At 47.4% G+C, this 22,550-nt stretch overlaps 3 protein-coding genes across 26 annotated transcripts in view; 2 read left to right on the top strand and 1 right to left on the bottom strand.

Moving 5' to 3' along the window:
* The window catches only part of LOC133021505 (abl interactor 2-like), an 18,440-nt gene extending 7,758 nt beyond the window's left edge, over positions 1-10,682 (top strand). For 2 of the 24 annotated variants that reach the window (XM_061088372.1, XM_061088385.1), the window contains 8 exons: positions 404-489; positions 2,468-2,620; positions 6,731-6,736; positions 6,819-6,943; positions 8,379-8,543; positions 8,665-8,745; positions 10,112-10,285; positions 10,497-10,682. In XM_061088372.1, coding sequence (XP_060944355.1) covers positions 404-489; positions 2,468-2,620; positions 6,731-6,736; positions 6,819-6,943; positions 8,379-8,543; positions 8,665-8,745; positions 10,112-10,285; positions 10,497-10,672 — 966 coding nt within the window. In that variant the 3' untranslated portion in view covers positions 10,673-10,682. Of the gene's footprint in view, positions 1-98; positions 117-388; positions 490-2,467; positions 2,621-4,809; positions 4,816-6,730; positions 6,737-6,818; positions 6,951-7,316; positions 7,623-8,378; positions 8,544-8,664; positions 8,746-10,111; positions 10,286-10,496 lie in introns of all 24 variants that reach the window. The other 22 variants (XM_061088374.1, XM_061088386.1, XM_061088377.1 and 19 more) reach the window with 18 other exon arrangements.
* Positions 10,683-10,794: 112 nt separating this feature from the next.
* Positions 10,795-13,443, bottom strand: LOC133022008 (cilia- and flagella-associated protein 57-like). The gene is made up of 2 exons (XM_061089019.1): positions 12,004-13,443; positions 10,795-10,905 (listed from the first exon to the last, which is right to left on the bottom strand). Exons 1-2 carry the CDS (start codon positions 13,441-13,443, stop codon positions 10,795-10,797), a joined length of 1,551 nt encoding a protein of 516 aa, XP_060945002.1.
* A 2,985-nt stretch (positions 13,444-16,428) lies between these two features.
* On the top strand, positions 16,429-22,455 carry cnot11 (CCR4-NOT transcription complex, subunit 11). The gene is made up of 7 exons (XM_061088459.1): positions 16,429-16,768; positions 18,005-18,169; positions 18,356-18,508; positions 19,452-19,654; positions 21,104-21,306; positions 21,450-21,546; positions 22,030-22,455. Exons 1-7 carry the CDS (start codon positions 16,450-16,452, stop codon positions 22,225-22,227), a joined length of 1,338 nt encoding a protein of 445 aa, XP_060944442.1. The 5' UTR covers positions 16,429-16,449; the 3' UTR covers positions 22,228-22,455.
* Positions 22,456-22,550: the final 95 nt, after the last annotated feature.

Consider the following 22,550-nt stretch of genomic DNA (forward strand, 5'->3'; position numbering starts at 1 on the left):
CATGTGTCGGTCTGTTGTTGTGTTCATGTGTCGGTCTGTTGTTGTTTCACTGACACTCACCGTCCTCTTTCCTCCCTCTGCTTTCACTGACTGGTTAGTGGTTGTTGAGGTTCAAGGTAAGGACACACAACACGACACACACATGTACGAGGCATGTTAGTGAAGGACACACAACACAACACACCTCGTTGTGTTTTTTCTCCTCCACTCGGGAAAAATAAAATAGAATTATAATTTAAAGAGTTTCGACATTTTGAAAAACAACGAGGAGACACATGATCTACCAACCAATCAGAGCAGAGTTTCATGTGTGTGTGTTTGTGTGTGTGTGTGTGTGTGTGTGTGTGTGTGTGTGTGTGTGTGTGTGTGTGTGTGTGTGTGTGCGCAGGGGAACGGCCAACAGAGCATGACATTAGGAAGTCTATCCCGGACCACCCCCCCCTCCCAGAAACCACCCAGTCCTCCGAGGGCAGGCAGAGTCGTCTTTGGGTATGTAAGACACACACACACACACACACACACACACACACACACACACCTCGTTATTAACCATAACAAATCAAAGTCATTGTATTCAGTCCAACCTATTGTTCTTCAGCTGATAAACACACAAACAACAACAACCCTTGTCGTGTTGAACACAAACAGGAAGTGAACGCTTTAATAACATCGGAGCTGCTGACTCCTGCAGGTCGATCTACTTCCTGTTTACACCAACATGCACACGCCCACGAAATCGTCACGTGTTGTGTGTTTTCAGGTGTGTTATGTCGCGCTTACACAAATCCTGCAGGTGAACTTTGAGCAGTGACATCACAGCCTCAACCAATAGCAGCAGCGTTTGTGTGGCTGTCACATCCGGCTCCGCCCACATTCAGATGATTCTTCACCTTTGTTCACAAACGAGAGCGGAGATCAATTCAAACACGCTATCTGCCCTCAAATCTGTGATTGTGATATTGATAAATATAAATATATATATTTCTTTACCATTAGCTGTGTGTCTGTTTACATGTGAAATAATAATAATCAGTATTAAATAGTAAAATCAGGAGGAACATGGATCAATGTCCAGACGTGAGAGAAATCAGTCTGAGATAATAAAGATATTTGTGTTGATTGAAAATTAAATCATTGGAACATTAATAAAAAGTAAAAATACATAAATATTAACATAAAAAACCCAAAGAGGAATATATACTCTGTTATTACAGGATAAATAAATTGTGTGACAGAAACAACAATAATAAAACTAGAATGAGGTAAAATCAGGGATTCAAGTTTGATGCTAATGTTTAAAGCTTTGATTCAAAGGAAGTTATTGACTCATATTTCTTCCAGATTGTAAATCGTCCGTCTGAGAATCTGAGAAACACGAGGATATTTAAAAGGAGATTAACGTGCTGTTATAGAGTCGGTGAAAACAGAATGTGTGTGAAGTCGCTCCACTCGTCCTCCTGCGAGTCTCCAACCTGCTGATCCTCCAGCTGCTCGTTCTCCATGAGTCATGGTTCAGAGAGAGAGAGAGAGAGAGAGAGAGAGAGAGAGAGAGAGAGAGAGAGAGAGAGAGAGAGAGAGAGAGAGAGAGTAGAAGGGTGAGAGAACAGAAGCAGCTCAGCAGTTTGTAGGAAGCTGAAGCTGAGCGCCATCTGTCACACACACACACGCGCGCGCACACAAACACACACAAACACACACACACACACACACACACTCTCACAGCAGCGGGTGGGCGTCGTCCTTCTGTCTGGGCGTCGTCCTTTTTGTGTTAAAATCACAGTTCAGGCTGATTAAAGGTTTGACAAATGGACGACATCACAGACACACACACACACACACACACACACACACACACACACACACACACACACACACACACTCACACTTTTCATTCTGAATCGATCTCCGCTCACACGCATGTGAACGAGGTGAAGTCGCCTGCGGAGGTGATTCTGATTTTGAATCCGACTCTTTGTATCTTCGTCTCCGCTCTGGTTGGATTCTGCTTCGTGAAGGGGGAGGAGCTTCACGTCTCTAAAAATAAACTCTGACCTTTAAGATACGACCAGAGCAGATTTCTGTGTTTCTCGTCGGCTCGGCTAATAACAAACGGTTGAGAAGATGTTTATGTTTTTGTGTTGTTGAAATTCAGGATCATTTGTCACATTTTGTTGAATTAAAACTAATTGTGTAGATGCACTGCGTTGACAACACAATATATGATCTGCAGAAGAAGAGCTGCAGCGCCCCCCAGTGGCCCCTGAACACAAGAAGCTCAGATTTAACTCTTATCAAATTTTATGAGAGTGATGGACACTTTAATATTTGAGGAGTTAAATAATAATATTTCTATTTTTGAAGAATTAAATAATCTAGAATGTTAGCGCCCCCCCTCCCCCCCCAGGACCCTGGAGTGACTCATCGTCTCCGTCCAGTAAACCTTGTTTCACCATCACCTCATGTGCAGGAAGAGCTCCCCCTACAGGACCCTGGAGCCAGTGCGCCCCCCTGTGGTGCCCAACCATTATGTCTCCAGCCCCACCAGAAACAATATGGCCCCTGGGCAGCTTCCCAGTCCGGTCCGCAGCGCCACGCTCAACCACCGACCCCGAACCTTCAGGTAGCCGGGGTCAACACGCCGGGGTCAACACGCCGGGGTCAACACGCCGGGGTCAACACGCCGTCGGGAGCGACCTCAGACCTGAACTCAACAAACCGACGCTTTCTGCTTTGCACTCGCATGATGATTTTAATTCAACACATCCGTCAGTCTGATCCAGAGACGTTTTCCCATCCACACGTCCACTCGCTCACTGAGAAGCTTCCACACATCGTCCTGCTGGTTCCTCACATGGACTCTGACATGTTACACACATGTTACCAGGAGGCTGCAGGAGAAGATCCAGAACATGTCCAGAGACACTGACTCAGACATTTGTTTTCACATAGAGAACCTGCAGAACGTGTGAGGAACACGTCAGGAACATGTGAGGAACATGTCACCACAGAAACATGTCAGGATCACGTCACCACAGAAACATGTCAGGAACACGTCACCACAGAAACATGTCAGGAACATGTCACCTAAGGAACATGTCAGGAACATGTCACCTAAGGAACATGTCAGGAACATGTCACGACAGAAACATGTCAGGAACACGTCACCTCAGGAACATGTCTTGAACACGTCACCACAGAAACATGTCAGGAACATGTCACCACAGAAACATGTCAGGAACATGTCACCACAGAAACATGTCAGGAACACGTCACCACAGAAACATGTCAGGAACATGTCACCACAGAAACATGTCAGGAACACGTCACCACAGAAACATGTCAGGAACACGTCACCACAGAAACATGTCAGGAACATGTCAGGAACACGTCACCACAGAAACATGTCAGGAACACGTCACCACAGAAACATGTCAGGAACACGTCACCACAGAAACATGTCAGGAACACGTCACCACAGAAACATGTCAGGAACATGTCACCACAGAAACATGTCAGGAACATGTCACCACAGAAACATGTCAGGAACACGTCACCACAGAAACATGTCAGGAACACGTCACCACAGAAACATGTCAGGAACACGTCACCACAGAAACATGTCAGGAACACGTCACCACAGAAACATGTCAGGAACACGTCACCACAGAAACATGTCAGGAACACGTCACCACAGAAACATGTCAGGAACACGTCACCACAGAAACATGTCAGGAACACGTCACCACAGAAACATGTCAGGAACACGTCACCTCAGGAACATGTGAGGAACACGTCACCACAGAAACATGTCACCACAGAAACATGTCAGGAACACGTCACCACAGAAACATGTCAGGAACACGTCACCTCAGGAACATGTCAGGAACATGCCACCACAGAAACATGTCAGGAACACGTCACCACAGAAACATGTCAGGAACACGTCACCACAGAAACATGTCAGGAACACGTCACCACAGAAACATGTCAGGAACACGTCACCTCAGGAACATGTGAGGAACACGTCACCACAGAAACATGTCACCACAGAAACATGTCAGGAACATGTCACCACAGAAACATGTCAGGAACACGTCACCACAGAAACATGTCAGGAACACGTCACCACAGAAACATGTCAGGAACACGTCACCACAGAAACATGTCAGGAACACGTCACCACAGAAACATGTCAGGAACACGTCACCACAGAAACATGTCAGGAACACGTCACCACAGAAACATGTCAGGAACACGTCACCACAGAAACATGTCAGGAACACGTCACCACAGAAACATGTCAGGAACACGTCACCTCAGGAACATGTGAGGAACACGTCACCACAGAAACATGTCACCACAGAAACATGTCAGGAACACGTCACCACAGAAACATGTCAGGAACACGTCACCTCAGGAACATGTCAGGAACATGCCACCACAGAAACATGTCAGGAACACGTCACCACAGAAACATGTCAGGAACACGTCACCACAGAAACATGTCAGGAACATGTCACCTAAGGAACACGTCAGGAACATGTCAGGAACACGTCACCTCAGGAACATGTCAGGAACATGCCACCACAGAAACATGTCAGGAACACGTCACCACAGAAACATGTCAGGAACACGTCACCACAGAAACATGTCAGGAACATGAGAGGAACATGTCACCTCAGGAACATGTCAGGAACACGTCAGGAACACGTGAGGAACATGTGAGGAACATGTCACCTCAGGAACATGTCAGGAACATGTGAGGAACACGTCAGGAACATGTGAGGACCTCAGCTCATGGAAGATTAGAAACAGGTTTTATTTCTGACCTTCTTCTAAACAGTTTCCGAACTAGCCTGACGGATGTGGTGAACAAACCTTGAAATGCAAAATAACAATTTGTAGGATTTTCCATCGTTTTTCTTCTGGCTTCATCTCACGCCTGTGCTCCGGCTCCCTCTGCTGGTCGGGGTTTGCTCTGCGGTTGATTCAGCTGTCATTAGTGTTTTTAATGATAAAACTAAAATGATCACAATGAGTGAACATTTAAAGATTATTAACCACAAATGTGTTAAACAGGAACGATGTTCAGAGAGAGAACATCATGGCTGGTCAACCACAGAGGACGCACCTCATTACACATTGTTTTTATTTCATTTGGAAACAACAACAATAGACTGGTTCTGTTTCTCTGTCAGTGATGATGATTTTGGTTTAAGTAAAGTCAGAAGAAGCGTCTTCACATTTTAACATCTTTCTTCTCCGTCATCCTCTCGTCCAATCAGCAGCATGGTCACTGTCACTCCGGAGCTTTCAGCCAATCAGATTCTGTGTTTGCAGCTTTTCATCGTTTCATTGCTTCTTTGCAAACGTCGACTCGCCGATGATCTTCATGACGCCTCCATGTCGCCGCTCTGCGATTTCTCTGCTTCCTGTGTGTGTCTCTGTGTGTGTGTGTGTGTGTCTGTGTGTGTGTGTGTGTGTCTGTGTGTGTCTGTCTCTCTGTGTGTCTGTGTGTGTCTGTCTGTCTGTTTGTCTGTGTGTGTCTGTCTCTCTGTGTGTCTGTGTGTGTCTGTCTCTCTATGTGTCTGTGTGTGTCTGTCTCTCTGTGTGTCTGTGTGTGTCTGTCTCTCTGTGTGTCTGTGTGTGTCTGTCTCTCTGTGTGTGTGTCTGTCTGTTTGTCTGTGTGTGTCTGTCTCTCTGTGTGTCTGTGTGTGTCTGTCTGTCTGTGTGTGTCTCGGTCTGTGTGTCTGTCTCTCTGTGTGTCTCTCTGTGTGTCTGTCTTTGTGTGTGTGGCTGTCTCTCAGTCTGTGTGTGTGTGGCTGTCTGTGTGTGTCTGTCTCTCTGTGTGTCTGTGTGTGTCTGTCTCTCTATGTGTCTGTGTGTGTCTGTCTCTCTATGTGTCTGTGTGTGTGTGTCTCTCTGTGTGTCTGTGTGTGTCTGTCTGTCTGTGTGTGTCTCGGTCTGTGTGTCTGTCTCTCTGTGTGTCTCTCTGTGTGTCTGTCTTTGTGTGTGTGGCTGTCTCTCAGTCTGTGTGTGTGTGGCTGTCTGTGTGTGTCTGTCTCTCTGTGTGTCTGTGTGTGTCTGTCTCTCTATGTGTCTGTGTGTGTCTGTCTCTCTGTGTGTCTGTGTGTGTCTTTGTCTGTCTGTGTGTGTCTGTCTCTCTGTGTGTCTGTGTGTGTCTGTCTCTCTGTGTGTCTGTGTGTGTCTGTCTCTCTGTGTGTCTGTGTGTGTCTGTCTCTCTGTGTGTCTGAGTGTGTCTGTCTCTCTGTGTGTCTGTGTGTGTCTGTCTCTCTGTGTGTCTGTGTGTGTCTGTCTCTCTGTGTGTCTGAGTGTGTCTGTCTCTCTGTGTGTCTGTGTGTGTCTGTCTCTCTGTGTGTCTGAGTGTGTCTGTCTCTCTGTGTGTCTGTGTGTGTCTGTTTGTCTGTGTGTGTCTCGGTCTGTGTGTCCGTGTGTCTGTCTCTCTGTGTCTCTCTCTGTGTGTCTGTCTTTGTGTGTGTGGCTGTCTCTCAGTCTGTGTGTGTGTGTCTGTCTCTCTGTGTGTGTCTGTCTCTGTGTGTGTCTGTCTTTGAGGACAAGGTTCAGTCTGTAGGATTTTCAAAGCAAAGCAGAAACGTGAAGCCATGTTTATTTTCAGTCTGTGGCTCCTAAGTTCAGGATGTCACTAAATCCTTCACACTGGACCTTTAATGTCTAAACAATGTTTGTGTCTGAAAAATTTAATATTCAGTAGTGAGTGTGTGTGTGTGTGTGTGTGTGTGTGTGTGTGTGTGTGTGTGTGTGTGTGTGTGTGTGTGTGTGTGTGTGTGTGTGTGTAGTGGCAGCAGTGGTGGCAGTCACTTCAGCAGCTGCAGTCGAAGCAGCAGCAGAGAAAACAGTGGCAGCGGCTGTGTGGGCGTTCCCATCGCCGTGCCGACGCCCTCCCCACCCTCCACCTTCCCAGGTAACACACACACACACAGACACACACACACACACACACATCATGTATTGATCTGTAAATTGAGTCGTTATCTGAGTTTTATTGGTTATTTATTAGATTTTTATTTCAGTTTGTTGCATTATTGTTTGTCAGGTTTTTGTGTGTGAGTTAGATTGTGTGTTGTTGTTGTGTTACTATGATGTGTTGAGATCCTAATAAATGAAATGATGAATTTATTTCTCATTTCTTTTCTTCTCTATATTTACCTTGTGTCGTTTTTATTGATAATTTGATTAAATTTAAGCCTCATAAACAATCGGTTGTTTGGATGTGATGAAAATCTTTGTAAGTTTTATTATTTCTCTCTTGAACTTTCCGTCTTTACTTCCTGAAGTTTCTCCGACTGCTGGACCAGCTAGCTCCTCCTCCACCGCTCCTAACTCCTCCCCCTCCCCGACTCCGTCCTCCTTCTCCTCCTCCTCCTCCTCCACCACAACCCTCACACAACCCAGCGCACCCCTGCAGCCCAGCCCCCCTTCACAACCAGCGGACCCCCCCCCTCAGTCCACCGCACCCTCCAGCACCCCCCCCCTCTCTCACCCCTCGTCTGAGCTCCAGTCTGGAGAAGAGTCTCCTCTTCTTCCTCCTGCCCCTCCTCCTCCTCCTCCTCCTCTGTCCTCCTCCTCCTCACCTGCTGAAGGTGAGTTTGTCCAACACCTCCTCCGTCGTCCACCTCACAAAGTCCCGCCCCCTCCCAGCGTGTCTTAGCTCCTCCGTCTTCTTCTGTTCAACCCGAGAGACAAAAGAGTCGATTCTCAAAGACTCGTATTAATCAATTTTATATAAACTTCTAACAACATTAACAAGAATCACATGAAAGACTCAGGTGTGTTGAAAGTTCACCGGTGTGACCGACTCTGGTCAGTGTGACGTCCAATAGGAACGAGGCCCTGAGCAGCAGGGGCGGGGTCAATGGAGGTAATGTATGTTCGATCCCTGAGCCTGATGCAGTGGAGGAAGTTTCCCTCACTCTTGTTTCCCTGAATACAAACAAGTTTCAACATGTGAACGTGACCGAGCCGAGTCTCATTTAAAAATCAAATATGTATTAGTTAACGTGACACAGACATTCTCAGCTCAGGTGATTTTTAACAGTCATGAAACCTGTTGTAAAGAAAATGTGTAAACAGAAAACTGTGAACAAGCTCAAAGCAGTTGTTTTCTGAACGTGTTGGTTCCACCTCCAGGATTCAGTTTGCTCAAGAGGATTTAAACCTCAATGAAAACTCCACTCAGTGTTTACCCCCCCCCCCAACATGTGATTTGGATCTGTACCAGACGACTCACAGATATCAGATATGATGACACGTCTGTGTAGCGATGAATCTTATCAACACTGTTAAAGGACGTCACAGAGACACGAGTTGTGACGAGTTGTTCTCGACTCTGGTCTCAGGTCCGATGGTTCCTCAGTTCTACAGCATGAACCGACCTCCGCCACGACACCAGACTGCACAGGTGGGCGGGTCGCTGCCTTACCGCCGCCCCCCCTCTGTGACGGACCAGCCCATCACAGCAGAGAACCACGTCAACGGGGGGGGCTGCTACAACCAAAGCCCGGGTAAGTGGGAGGAGTCTGACGACCACAGGGTGAAGCTGGAAAAAACTTCAGTTGTGTGGACACAGTTTAAAAACATGTGTGTTGGTTGTGTTGATGAACTCAGATCCTTGTGTGTCTGCAGCCTCCCCCCCGCCTCCATCCCTCCTGCAGTTCACCCCTCAGCTGCCGCTCATGGGGTTCGTTGCTCGAGTTCAGGAGTCCAGTGAGTACTGTGATGTCTTAGTGTCAACTCGTTTCTGGCCTGTAGGTGGAGCAGTGAAACCAAGATGACGACAGGTTTAATTTAACTAAAATATCTCAGAGAGAAACGCTGCCATCTTGTGGTGATGACTAGGGTTGCAAAATTCCGGGAATATTCAAAGTTGGAAACTTTCCATGGGAATTAATGGGAATTAACGGGAATATACGGGAATTAACGGGAATAAACTGGAAATGTTGTGGGTAATTTATACTAACTGTATTTACCTTGTCATATACAGACATAAATATAAACATTTTGTTGTGTCATAGGCTGATTTGAGCCCTGAGGAAACTTTGGGCACTTGACTATATGCTTCTGCATCGTTGTGTCATTCTTAACATAGGTCTTTGCACAGTATTTGCAAATGTACACAGCCTTTCCTTCTACATTGGATGAGGTGAAATGTCTCCACACATGAGAGAGTGCACGTGGCATTGTTCTGTAGAATAAGATGAGAAAAAAGTTTGTAAAAAAACACTAATGCAATGCCAGAGATATAAATAGTTAGTCAAACAATTGGAATCGTCTGTAAACATATTTTACAATTGATGGATAAATGAATGGAAATAGTCTAGATGAACAGATGAACAATCCTCAATCAGCATGCTAATATATTTCCCCAGTAATATCATGGAAACTTACCTGACTAGTCCTTCACTCTACAGCAGGCCTCAGTAGCCCTGCTGTAGAGTGAAGCATGCTGGGAGTTATCTGTGCATGTGATGGAAGAATGACCAGTGGAGGGTTGAAACTCAACGTTCCATACATCTTTAAAATAGAGTTTTGAATGATGTTCTTATTGCTCAGTGTTTAATTTGCGTATTTTATTTTTTTTCAAAATTCCCAAAATTCCCGACCTAAACTTCCCATGGAAAGTTTCCGGAAAGTTTTCGGAAATTTACCGGAAACTTTCCGCCCCTTTGCAACCCTAGTGATGACGTCATTTACAGTCACGGTCTGTGCAGTGGTGACATAATCCCGCCCATAGATGCTCTCAACCAATCAGGAGTCAGTATCGTCTCAGCCTGTTTTCATATCATCAAATAAATAAATAAATAAACATCAGAGAGATGAGAACGACCTGAAGTTACAGAAACAACTTTGACAAACATTTATTTAACGTCTACTTTGATGTTTTAGTTTGGTGATGTCCCATCTGCTAACATGGAGGAGGAGGGTTTATATTACCTCGACTGCAGGCAGCCACCAGGGGGCGATCTAGATGACTTGTCTCAGCGTTTTAGAGCCGTCATGTCGTCCATCTTTGTTCACTATGATCCAGATCTGTGATTGGTTGATATTGACCCTCAACGCATCTGATCCACAGTTTCAGACGCCCCTCCCACTCCGGCTGCTGAGAACCAATCATGGCCTGAGGAGCTCCTGCCGACTCCTCAGCCAATGGAAGACGGACATGAAGAGGACTCGGCAGCGGGGGAGTACAGCGACCCGTACACTGAGGACGACCCAGCGTGGGCCCCGAGAAGCTACCTGGAGAAAGGTAACGGGACCCCCGACATGGTAACACTGCATCCATGAAACCGTCAGAGACGCCCGGGCCTGAAGCTGGTTTAAGATCCAGAACATTTTCATTATGGATCAATCTCCTGATTATGTTTTCAATTCATCGATTTGTCGCTTTTGTCTGTAAAATGTCAGAAAATGCTAAAAAGCTAAAAAAAAATCGTTTTGTTGTGTTTATCGCCCTCTAGTGGTGGCCATCTATGACTACACAGCTGACAAGGAGGACGAGCTGTCGTTCCAGGAAGGAGGGATCATCTACGTGGTCAGGAAGAACGAGGACGGCTGGTTCGAAGGCGTGATGAACGCCACCACCGGCCTCTTCCCCGGGAACTACGTGGAGTCCATCATGCACTACGCCGACTGAAGAGAGAGAAGAAGAGCGTCGGTCGTCCTGTTCCGTCCTGAGGAGAATTATCATTTCTGTTTTGGCTCCTTTTGATCCACAATCACAAGCAGATGGAAGTTGGTGAAAAGAGACGTGATATTTTATTGTGAGTCTACGTCGGGTCCGTCTCCAGCTGCTGTGGAGACGTGGACGTAGCGGAAGGCGTCCACGTCTCCACAGGAGAAGATCGCACTCATCCGACCTGCAGCCGTCTGTTAGAACAAGAAGCATCAACTTCATGTTGTTGGAAGTTGAGTTTTTAAATTGAGTTTTATTATGATCAGAAGAAGTTCATTCAGCACCAAATTTATTTTCTTGAAAACACAAAATAATTTTCGTCTGTTTTTGCAACCAGTTCATATCTAACGTATGCATTAGAAGCTGTTTATTAGGAATTCAGTATCAAACGTTCTGTCTCTTCTCCGCTTCTATCACTTCTTTTCTTCTTCTGAGGTTAGCATGCTAACCAGCTAGCCTCGGCCCGTCTGCTTTGTCTGATCCCTGAGTTTAAATCACAGAACGAGAGGAAGCTACGCAAAGGACACGTTTGCACTGAACACTGAAACCGAACATTTCTGTTTTGCTCAAATCACTTTGAATTCCCGCTTCTGGCCTTTTCTTGTTTTTGGTGTAATTGGAGCATGTTCCTGTTGAGCTGCAGAAGAGCCGTGGTCTCTGGGCCTGAAACGTACGTACGCCATTTCTCACGCAAAGGCTGGGATTTATAAAAACTTGACGGGAAAATGTGCGTATTTCCAAGCAAACTCTGACCCATGCGTAGGAACACTTTGGAGACAGGAAAGTTGGGATTTATGGTTGAAAGTGGGCGTGTGGAGGGCGGACTTGAAGGCAGATCCACGCATTGTTTTATAAATGCGACGTCTGGAGTTTCGGCTGCAGCTTCTTCATTTCAAGATTTAGAAGCTGCTGCCACACGGATACATCACGCCAACATGAATAAATAATACATACAGCAGCGGGATTTTCAAAAATAAAAGCCCCAGACGGTTGTAGGACCAGGAAGCTTGAATATGTACGACACAAACTTACCACAACAATAAAAACTGCCACATAGACTGAAATCTGTGGTTCAGGTCTATTCACATCCACACTGAGTTTTTTTTCTCACATGAGAATTGACGACACGCACACAAAAAGTTGTTGATTTTATTATATATTTTAATACAGAAATGTGTCTCAAACAGAACATGTACAATATGTACAAATGTTATCTCCAGCCCTCCCACCTGAGCTGGAGCTTCCTGGAGGAGGAGCTGAGGACGGTGGACTCACGTCCTCCTGCTCCTCACGTGGGACATGATGTAGTTGGACTTCTTGGTCAGGCTCAGCTGAGTTTTCACATCTTTAACCTGAATCCTCAACAAACGCAGCTCTGTGTGCAGCTCGTTGATTTCTTTAATCATAGAGACGTTCTCCTTGTTGATCCTGGTGTAGATCTTCTGATGTTCCTCAGCAGAGTTGGCCAGCTTCATCTTGAGACTGTTGATGGTCCTCTCCAGACAGTCCCGCTGGCGGTACACGGCCCGGTGAGCATCTCTGTCCACGTTGCTGATCTCCTGCCTTTCAGTCTGTGACACGTAGCGGGCGTAGATCCTCAGCAGGCTGTCCTTCAGCTTCTTGGGCTCTTGGATGAAGTCCACACAGTTATGGAGGTCTGCCTTGAGCCGCTGAAGGTGTGTCTCCAGATTTTTCATTTTCTGGATCTCATTGTGCAGCTCTGTCCCTTCTGCTTTGAGCTTGAGCCTCAGGTCGGAGGTGATCAGGGTCAGAGTGTTGCAGTTGTTGCCCGTGAGCCGCAGCTTCTCCTGCAGCTGTCCGATGCTCTCCCTCTTCTCCCTGATCTCCTCTTGTTGAGGCTCGAACTGCTTCTTCAACTCGCTGAACTTCAGATCATGAATAAACCTCAAACCCTCCAGTTCTTGGTTCTTCTGATTCAAGCATAAGATCTCTCCATCCTTCTCCTGGCTGGTCTTTGCGTTCTGCTCCTTCAGGTCCTCGATCTCACTCTGCTGTGAGCGGGACAAACCCATCAGCTGCTGCTTCTCCTGCTTCAACTGGAACATCTCGGTGCCCTTCTCATCAGAATGCTTCTGAAACTTTGAGAACCTTCGAGTCATGATGGTCATCTCCGCCTTCAGTTTGATGTTTGCCTCTTTCTCTGTTTGCACTTTCTTCTCAGTCCTGAGTTTGATCTCGTGGATCTTCTTCACCTCGTCTTCCTCTGTATGCTTCAGGATCTCTTTAAAGTCGTGGGTCTGCTGCTCCGCCTCCTCCAGACACTGGGCCAGCTGCTGAGTCTTCTCCTGCAGCTTGGCCTCGCTGATCTGGATCAGCTTCTCCAGGGTTTGGATCCTGTTGTCTCTGGCCTCCAGCTGCAGCTGGTTCTCCTCCTGCAGACACTGATGCTGAGCCGTGCACACGTTCTGAGCGTCCGTCGCTTCAACAGCAGGTAACGGTTTCTCTGCCCGAGGAAGCTGCTCGTTGGCGTCTCTCAGGTTGTCCGGCTCTCTTTTCTTCCCCGGACGCCGGGTCTGCATCTTCTTATTCTCGGCGGAGAGATATTTATTCTGGTGTGATAGAAAGATCTTGTCTTCGGTCTCAGTCTCCAGCCGGGTCGTGAGCTCTCGGATCTTCTTTTCCTGGCATGCCAGAGCTTTCTTTAGTTGCCGGAGCTCAGATTTCAACGTCTCCATGTTAGCATTGGACCCATTAGCATTGGTGATCACCATGGTCCATCACTCTCAGCACCGGCCTGTGTTCCTGAGAACTGCTGAGCCGCTGAATCTCCTGTTTGTTTTCATGGAGCTGGAAGCTGAAGTCCAGGTGACCCTCGAACCTTTGATCTTTCTAAAGCACCTTGAGCGTCTTTGTGTCTATGATGCAGTCTGTGATTTCTAGTTCCCTTTGATCCCCCCCCCCACCAGAGCACCTCAGGGTTAAGTGCCTTGCTCAGCGGCAAAATGACAACAGCCAAAGGGATTGAACTCACAAACTTACTGTATTCCATTTGAAAGCCCAGATCCCAAACCACCAGACCACCACCTAATTAACCTTTAACTTCCTGTTACATCACAGGTCAAAGTGCAACATAGTAAAAACAAACAGAAAATGATATGAGCTTACCTTTCTTCTCTTTAAATAAATGATAAGGCTTCAAAACTTGCAGGAGCCAGAACAAACACAGTGTAAAGCTGTAACTGTACATTCAAACATTAAAGGGATTCGTCCTTTATTCTAAATAAATGTTTAGAATGTTAAAGAACACACTGATGTGATGCCCCCCCCCTCCTTGAAAACAAACAGAAATCAGAGAGTTGATGGATGAACGTGTGGTGAAGTGCGGTACTGCAGCTGAAGAGGTCTGGCTGGATGCTGATTGGTCGTCAGCTCTGCAGAACAGAAACATCTTCAGCTTCGTGTTGGGTTGTTTTTATAAATGAAGTTTTTTCTGTTGTCCAAGCTGTGAAATTTGTTGTGTGACTGAAACCAAAGTAAAAATAATAATAGTGTTCAGTCAGAATGTTTTGCCGTCGTGGTGAAACTCAAACATTAACACGTCACTGGTGTAGAAGCTGATTCTCATCCCGCTGCTTCCCTCAGTGACCGGTGATTAACAACTCACATTTATTTACACACATTTGAAGTCGAGCCTTTTTGATTTTCCTGCCTCAGTGTGTCGTGAAGTGCAGCTCAACACACCCCCTGGTGGACATGTCGACTCAACACACCCCCTGGTGGACATGTCGACTCAACACCCCCCCCTGGTGGACATGTGTCGGACCTGCTGCCAGTGCTGAAGTTTACAGTGTTTGCCTGCATGATGATATTTAACTGACTTTCATCTTCTGTTGGTTGTTTGTATTTATTATTTTTATACTTTGACCAAGATGCTTTAATGTTTGAAGCGGATGTGTTGAGGATTGTGGTTGTTGTTGCCATTTAAGATAAAGGGGATATTTTTGTGCCATAATTGTGTGTGTGTGCGTGTGTGTGTGTGTGTCTGTGAGAACTTAACCCAAATCTCCCCTCGTGGACTCTTGTGGACTCAGGTGATGATGGTCTTTGCTTTGTGTGAACTTTCCCTTTAACCAGTGGACTCATGTTGATTTGGAGGTTGAATCTCATCAGGACCAGAAATAATGAGTTTCATCCTGAAAAACAGTTTTACTTCAGTTGTCAAACACCAACATTTATTTGTTTTCAGGGTGAATATGAGTTTAAAAAACTACTTACAATTACTTCTTAGTAAAAACTTGAGGTATAAATGTGAAAATACAGTTTCTCCTTCAGTTATGTTGACGTTAATATTATCTGCTGTTTATGATATTACATAAAATGTAAGTGTTTAATGATTGAAAGAAGTGATGTTCAACTGGAGTTTTGTTTAGTGTTTGAACATAAACATGTTTGTATCTCAGTCGAGCTCACATCTCCATCAACAGTTCATTAAAGCAACATTATGTCCTGGTACAGAACATGATTTATAGAACCACACTGAAGGAACTCAGGCCTCGTTCACCAATATCTACTTATGAATTCCATGTGTTGGTAAGTGTGTGTTCCAGTTGATACCAGGAGAAAGTCTTATAAGTGAAGTAAAAAGAGTTTGATCTCAGTCAAAATAAAACATTGGTGACAATATTCGTAAAACTGCATGAGAGTTTTAAACAGATTTTTTTCTTCTTAAGAACGGTTGATGAATGAGGCTCATTGATCTTTTGTTTTGGTTTTTATTGGTCCGAAGTTGGTAAAAACATTCCAGCCCAGTGTGAAGAATCAAATGAATATATGAATATTTTGAATCATTATAAAATTTAGAAGAAGCTATTTTTTAATCCTTATTCTTTCAACTTAAATCACAGTTATTCTGAAATAAAATTATTGGTATTATAAATGATCTCAAATTGCAACTTGATAAATACTTTGTGAAATAATCTGGAATGTGTTGAAATGAATACTTTTATTACTTGTATGTAGAAAATACTATTAAACATTTATTAAACTAACAAAAATAATTCCCCTCAAACTTTGTCATAGTTCAAGAATCCAAATAAAACACATGCGCATGAATTAAAGTAAAATGTTTGGTATCATTAAAAATTGTAAAATCATTTTTTCAAAAATAAACATCTGCACATATTTATTTTAATAAACAATCCTCACATAATTAATTAAAATATAATATGTCATTGCTGATTTGTTGAATCACCTCAAATCTTTAAGGTACAAATATAAAAATCGCTGTTATTGATTTCAACCGTTACAGAGGAAGTCACGCCTCCATCCTGCCTCTGATTGGTCAGATTCACAGAAGACCGTCGAGGTCAGCCAATAGAGGCGGATCTCCTGTAGAACCCGGAAGGATGAGCTTACTACGCCACCCACAATGCAGTGCGTGATACGGTTCAAACCCCGCTGCTAACGGAGCCTCGTGTTCGTGACGGTTATTGAGCGCGTTCACGGTGCGTCACAGGTCGGTGCGTGACGGTGCGTTAGACGTATGTCGTCACCGAGCGGCTTCCGGTGGATTCATCCCGCAGACTCGTCCCGCTCCGTCATGTCCGCTCCGCCGCTAGCCGCTAGCTGCTAGGCTAAGCTAACTCTCTGCTAACGCGTGTGATGGTTCCCAGCTCGTAGTTCGCGGGATCACTTGTGTTCGGGATTTTCTCTGCGTGCTTCCGGGATGACTCAGTAGAACCCCGCTCCCCCCCCCCCCCCCCCCCCCCCGCGGAGCCATGACGCTGGCCCCCAAGGAGCTGTCCAACCTGCTGGGCATCATCTCGGAGGAGGCGAGCACCAACAGCTTCGAGTCTCTGTCCACGCACTTCCACCACCACTTCGGCCGGGCGGAGCACTTCCGGGTGGGCTCGGTTCTGGTGATGCTGCTCCAGCAGCCGGACCTGCTGCCCAGCTCCCCCCAGCGGCTCACCGCGCTCTACCTGCTGTGGGAGATGTACCGGACCGAGCCGCTGGCAGCGAACCCCTTCGCCGCCGTGTTCGCCCACCTGCTGGACCCGGAGCCGGCCGGGGACGAGCCGGAGAAGCTGCTGTCCGGTACGTGCTGCCCCGGGGGGACGAGGGGGGGGGGACATGTCCAAGCTCCAGGTTCAGGGTTAGATTAGGGTGAGGTGTAAGCTAGGTTCAGGTTGGGGTTAGTTCACAAGCTCTAGTCTCGGTTAGGTTCCAGTTGGGTCCAGTTGGGTTCCAGTAGGTTCCGGTTGGGTTCCAGCTGGGTTCCAGTTAGGTTCCGGTTGGGTCCAGTTGGGTTCCAGTTGGGTTCCGGTTGGGTTCCGGTTAGTTTCCAGTTGAGTTCCAGCTGGGTTCCAGTTGGGTTCCGGTTGGGTCCAGTTGTGTCCCGGTTGGGTTCCGGTTGGGTTCCTGTTGGGTTCCAGTAAGGTTCCTGTTGGGTCCAGTAAGGTTCCAGTTGTGTTCCAGTAAGGTTCCTGTTGGGTCCAGTTGGGTTCCAGTTGTGTTCCTGTTGGGTTCCAGTTGGGTCCAGCTGGGTTCAGGTTGTGTTCCAGTTGGTTCCAGTTGGGTTCCAGTTGTGTTCCGGTTGGGTCCAGTTGGGTCCAGCTGGGTTCAGGTTGTGTTCCAGTTGGTTCCAGTTGGGTTCCAGTTGTGTTCCGGTTGGGTCCAGTTGGGTCCGGTTGTGTTCCGGTTGGGTCCAGTTGGTTCCAGTTGTGTTCCGGTTGGGTCCAGTTGGGTTCCGGTTGGTTCCAGTTGGGTCCAGTTGGGGTCCAGTTGTGTTCCGGTTGTGTTCACAATCTCAGTTAAACTTATTAAAGGTGCAAGATGCCTTTGCAGCAGTACAGATGTTTCCACACATGAGCTCTGTGAGATGTTGTCCTGACATGTTGTGTAGTTAGTGTGTGCAGCAGCAGGTTGTTTCTACACATGTTGTGTAGTTAGTGTGTGTGCAGCAGCAGGTTGTTTCTACACATGTTGTGTAGTTAGTGTGTGCAGCAGCAGCAGGTTGTTTCTACACATGTTGTGTAGTTAGTGTGTGCAGCAGCAGCAGCAGGTTGTTTCTACACATGTTGTGTAGTTAGTGTGTGCAGCAGCAGCAGGTTGTTGACTCGTTCACAACAACAGGCGAGGGGCGGAGCCTGTAGAGCAGCAGGAGACAGGACAACCTTCAGAACATTCAGGAACATGTCTGGAGTCCAGCTCATGTCTCACAGCAGCTGCTGATCCTTGACCTCAGTTGACACCAGTTCTCTGACATGTATGTGTTCTCTGACATGTATGTGCTTCCTGACATGTATGTGTTTTCTGACCTGTGACCTCCAGGCTTCCTGCCGCCCATCACGCAGCCGGAGAAGTTCTTCCTGTCGCAGCTGATGCTGGCGCCGCCTCGGGACCTCTTCAAGAAGACGCCCCGGCAGGTGTCCTGCATGGACGTGGGCAACATGCCTCAGTCCATCGACATCAGCGGACTGCAGCTGGCGCTCGCAGGTGAGCCCCCCCCCCCCCCAGGAGGAGGTCCCTGGTTCACAGGCTCTGATCCCAGATGAACCAGATGTGTTTGTACTGGTGTCGTGGTTTATCTGATCGCTCGTGTTAGTTTAAAATAATATCTTGAGTCTTGATATTTAATAATTTGACCCTTACCTTAATAAAGATAATGTGTGTGTGTTGCAGAGCGTCAGTCGGAGCTGCCCACTCAGAGCAAGGCCAGCTTCCCCAGCATCCTGAACGACCCGGATCCAGACTCGTCCAACTCGGGCTTCGACAGCTCGGTGGCCAATCAGATCATCGAGTCGCTGGTCACGGGGCCCCGCCCCCCACTGGAGAGTGAGTGTCAACTGAGTTCAATCAAACTTTGGCTTCTGTTCCAGGGTTAAGTTGTTAAAAAGAAAACAAACTCAGATTCGATTTACAGCCTTAATGTTAGTGTTCTACACACAGACACACACACACACACACACACACACACAGACACACACAGACACACACACACATTATGAATGTTTCAGGTCAGGGATCATGTTTCATCCTACAGACGGTCACTGATTCAGTATCTGGTTCAGTAGCTGGTTCAGTAGCTGGTTCAGTAACTGGTTCAGTGTCTGGTTCAGTAGCTGGCTGGTTCAGTATCTGGTTCAGTAGCTGGTTCAGTAGCTGGTTCAGTAACTGGTTCAGTGTCTGGTTCAGTAACTGATTCAGTAACTGGTTCAGTAACTGGTTCAGTAGCTGGTTCAGTATCTGGTTCAGTATCTGGTTCAGTATCTGGTTCAGTAGCTGGTTCAGTAGCTGGTTCAGTAACTGGTTCAGTGTCTGGTTCAGTAACTGGTTCAGTAGCTGGTTCAGTAGCTGGTTCAGTAACTGGTTCAGTATCTGGTTCAGTATCTGGTTCAGTATCTGGTTCAGTATCTGGTTCAGTAACTGGTTCAGTAGCTGGTTCAGTATCTGGTTCAGTATCTGGTTCAGTATCTGGTTCAGTAACTGGTTCAGTAGCTGGTTCAGTATCTGGTTCAGTATCTGGTTCAGTATCTGGTTCAGTATCTGGTTCAGTATCTGGTTCAGTAACTGGTTCAGTGTCTGGTTCAGTAGCTGGTTCAGTATCTGGTTCAGTAGCTGGTTCAGTAGCTGGTTCAGTATCTGGTTCAGTATCTGGTTCAGTATCTGGTTCAGTAACTGGTTCAGTATCTGGTTCAGTAACGTGCTCCCGACCTGTTGATGGTAACTTTCAGTGATTTTGAACGTGGTCGTCGTGGCGACGTGTCTCTGTCCTCAGGTCACTTCCGCCCCGAGTTCATCCGACCGCCGCCGCCGCTCCACGTGTGCGAGGACGAGCTGGCGTGGCTGAACCCGACGGAGCCGGACCACAGCGTGCAGTGGGACCGCTCCATGTGCGTGAAGAACAGCACGGGCGTGGAAATCAAACGCATCATGTCCAAGGCCTTCAAGAGTCCTCTGTCCGCCCAGCAGCAGTCCCAGGTGTGTGTCCCTCCCTCTCTCTCCCTCCCTCTCTCTCCCTCTCCCTCTCTGTCTCCCTCTCCCTCTCTCTCTCCCTCTCCCTCCCTCTCTCTCTTCCTCCCAAGGAACGTTTCTTTGTAGTGTAACTGTTGGATCCTTCTCTCTCTCTTAAGGCGGGCTCATGCTTCTGTGTTTTCACGGGCCCGGAGACGCAGGAGCCCTTCCGGGCCCCTCACGTTCCTTCCTACGTGCTTACGTGCGTCGGCCAATTTTTCTAACTAGACGGCAAAGCTCCGCAAGCGTCACCCGGCCGCGAGGGCTGTGATTGGTCAGCTGACTACATCATTTCCGGAGTCGCATTTCCGGTTGATGCCCGGAAACCACGGAAGATTTAGAAGAACGAATATGGACCAGATAGAAGCGCACTTGGCAGAAGAGATCCGACACTATGTCCACTAGTAGAACCCGTCACTTTTTCCGCCAGAAAAAGGCTCTGCGGAGCCGCCGTGGCGATGTAAATAAATCGCTCTTCTTCGTGCAACACATGAAGAAGAGCCGACTTCGACAAAAAACATTACTGCGCCTAGTGTTCTGGCGGGGAATTGCATGGCAACACGCGCAACGGTTGGAGAACCATGAATGAGAACGAGTCCTGCGTTACAGCTGCGTGCCTGCGGGCCCCTGACGACGCAGAAGCATGCGCCGGCCTTTACTCTCTCTCTCTCTGTCTCTGTCTCTGTCTCTGTCTCTGTCTCTGTCTCTGTCTCTGTCTCTCTCTCTCTCTCTCTCTCTCTCCCTCCCAAGGAACTTGAAAATGACTTCTGCAGATGTGTTGTTTACGTTTCTTTGTAGCAAACAAACTGTTGGATCCTTCCTCTCTCTCTCCCTCTCCCTCTCTCCCTCTCCCTCTCTCTCTCCCTCTCTCTCTCCCTCTCTCTCCCTCTCCCTCTCTCTCCCTCTCCCTCTCCCTCTCCCTCTCCCTCTCCCTCTCTCCCTCTCCCTCTCCCTCTCCCTCTCCCTCTCCCTCTCCCTCTCCCTCTCCCTCTCCCTCTCTCTCTCCCTCTCTCTCCCTCTCTCTATGTCTCCCTCTCTCTCCCTCTCCCTCTCCCTCTCCCTCTCCCTCTCCCTCTCCCTCTCTCCCTCTCCCTCTCCCTCTCCCTCTCCCTCTCCCTCTCCCTCTCCCTCTCTCTCTCTCTCTCTCTCTCTCTCTCTCTCTCTCTCTCTCCCTCTCCCTCTCTCCCTCTCTCTCTCCCTCTCTCTATGTCTCTCTCTCTCTCTCCCTCCCTCCCTCCCTCCCTCCCAAGGAACTTGAAAATGACTTCTGCAGATGTGTTGTTTACGTTTCTTTGTAGTGTAACTGTTGGATCCTTCCTCTCTCTCTCCCTCTCCCTCTCCCCCTCTCTCTCTCTGTCTCCCTCTCCCTCCCTCTCTCTCTCCCCCTCTCCCTCTCCCTCTCTCTCCCCCCTGCAGCTGCTGGCCGAGCTGGAGAAGGACCTGAAGCTGGTCTATCACATCGGCTTGTCTCCAGCGAAGCTCCCTGACCTGGTGGAGAACAACCCCCTGGTGGCCATCGAGATGCTGCTGAAGCTGATGCAGAGTTCTCAGATCACAGAGTACTTCTCCGTGCTCGTCAACATGGACATGTCCCTGCACTCCATGGAGGTGGTGAACAGGTGCGTCCGTCCCCCCCCCGACGTCCTGCAGCTCAGCAGTGTGTCCTCGGGCAATATGTATAAACATGATACTAATGTTTAAGCTTCAGTTTCTATATAACATATAGTTAAACATCCATCATCTCTTTCTCGTCGTCTCTCAGGTTGACCACAGCCGTGGATCTGCCTCCAGAGTTCATCCACCTCTACATCTCCAACTGTATCTCCACCTGCGAGCAGATCAAAGACAAGTACATGCAGGTACGAGGTCACATGACCATGATCAGTGACCGTAAATAAAGATGGACGACATGCGACCACTTCTTCCACTGTGCAAACTCAAATATCTCTGAAACCAACGCTGCCATCTGGTGGTGATGAGGTCATTTGGTGTCAGTGGTGATCGTGGAATCGAGATCACAAACACACACACACACACAAACACACACACACACACACACACACACACACACACAATCAATCAGGACGTTTTTTTATTAATTCAAACCAAACTGAAACACTTGAACAAACATCAGTGAGATAAGAACGACCTGAAATGACAAAAACATATTTGAGAAACGTCTACATTGATTCTCATCTTTCTGTTTGGTCCTTGTCCCATCTACTAACATGGAGGAGGAGCCTTAACTGCAGCTTGTCGTCCGTCTTCATTCAGTCACTGGTGGAAACGTTCTCCTTTGATCTGCTGTTGAACTGGAGTCGTGTTCTCGTCGTTTCTTTCAGAATCGTCTGGTGCGTCTGGTCTGCGTCTTCCTTCAGTCTCTGATCCGAAACAAGATCATCAACGTGCAGGACCTGTTCATCGAGGTCCAGGCGTTCTGCATCGAGTTCAGCCGCATCCGCGAAGCCGCCGGACTCTTCCGCCTCCTCAAGACGCTGGACACGGGAGAAAACCCCACGGAGGCCAAACCCGCCAAATAGCGCCGCCGCACGAACCTTTTAAACCGAGTTAAAGGGACAAACATCTCCACAGAAACTGGAGCCGTCGACTCAGAATGAATATTGTAAATACGTAGTTTAGTTTCTTCAGCGTCTGAGCTTCACCTAAACATTGACGGACTCGATTCAGCTTTTCATTTTGTACCAGTTGCTCTGTCGTTCCTTTGGAAAAACTACTTTTCTCTTATTAAACAGAGTTTTTGAATTTCAGCTCGTCTTGTTTTATCAAATCATTTCATCAGTCTCTTCAGTGTGTGTGTGTGTGTGTGTGCTTGTACATGTGTGTGTGTGAGAAATAACGACTC

This window comes from Limanda limanda, chromosome 16, assembly GCF_963576545.1.
Source record: "Limanda limanda chromosome 16, fLimLim1.1, whole genome shotgun sequence".
NCBI lineage: Eukaryota > Metazoa > Chordata > Actinopteri > Pleuronectiformes > Pleuronectidae > Limanda > Limanda limanda.

Bases quoted from the DNA above. Each gene is read 5' to 3' on its own strand.
- LOC133022008 (XM_061089019.1), bottom strand. From the start codon at position 13,443: ATGGTGATCACCAATGCTAATGGGTCCAATGCTAACATGGAGACGTTG. The intron at 10,906-12,003 runs GTGAGGAGCAGG...TTGTTCTAACAG, and splicing joins CCAACTACATCATGTCCCAC to ACGGCTGCAGGTCGGATGAG.
- cnot11 (XM_061088459.1), top strand. From the start codon at position 16,450: ATGACGCTGGCCCCCAAGGAGCTGTCCAACCTGCTGGGCATCATCTCG. The intron at 16,769-18,004 runs GTACGTGCTGCC...TGTGACCTCCAG, and splicing joins GCCGGAGAAGCTGCTGTCCG to GCTTCCTGCCGCCCATCACG. The intron at 18,170-18,355 runs GTGAGCCCCCCC...TGTGTGTTGCAG, and splicing joins ACTGCAGCTGGCGCTCGCAG to AGCGTCAGTCGGAGCTGCCC.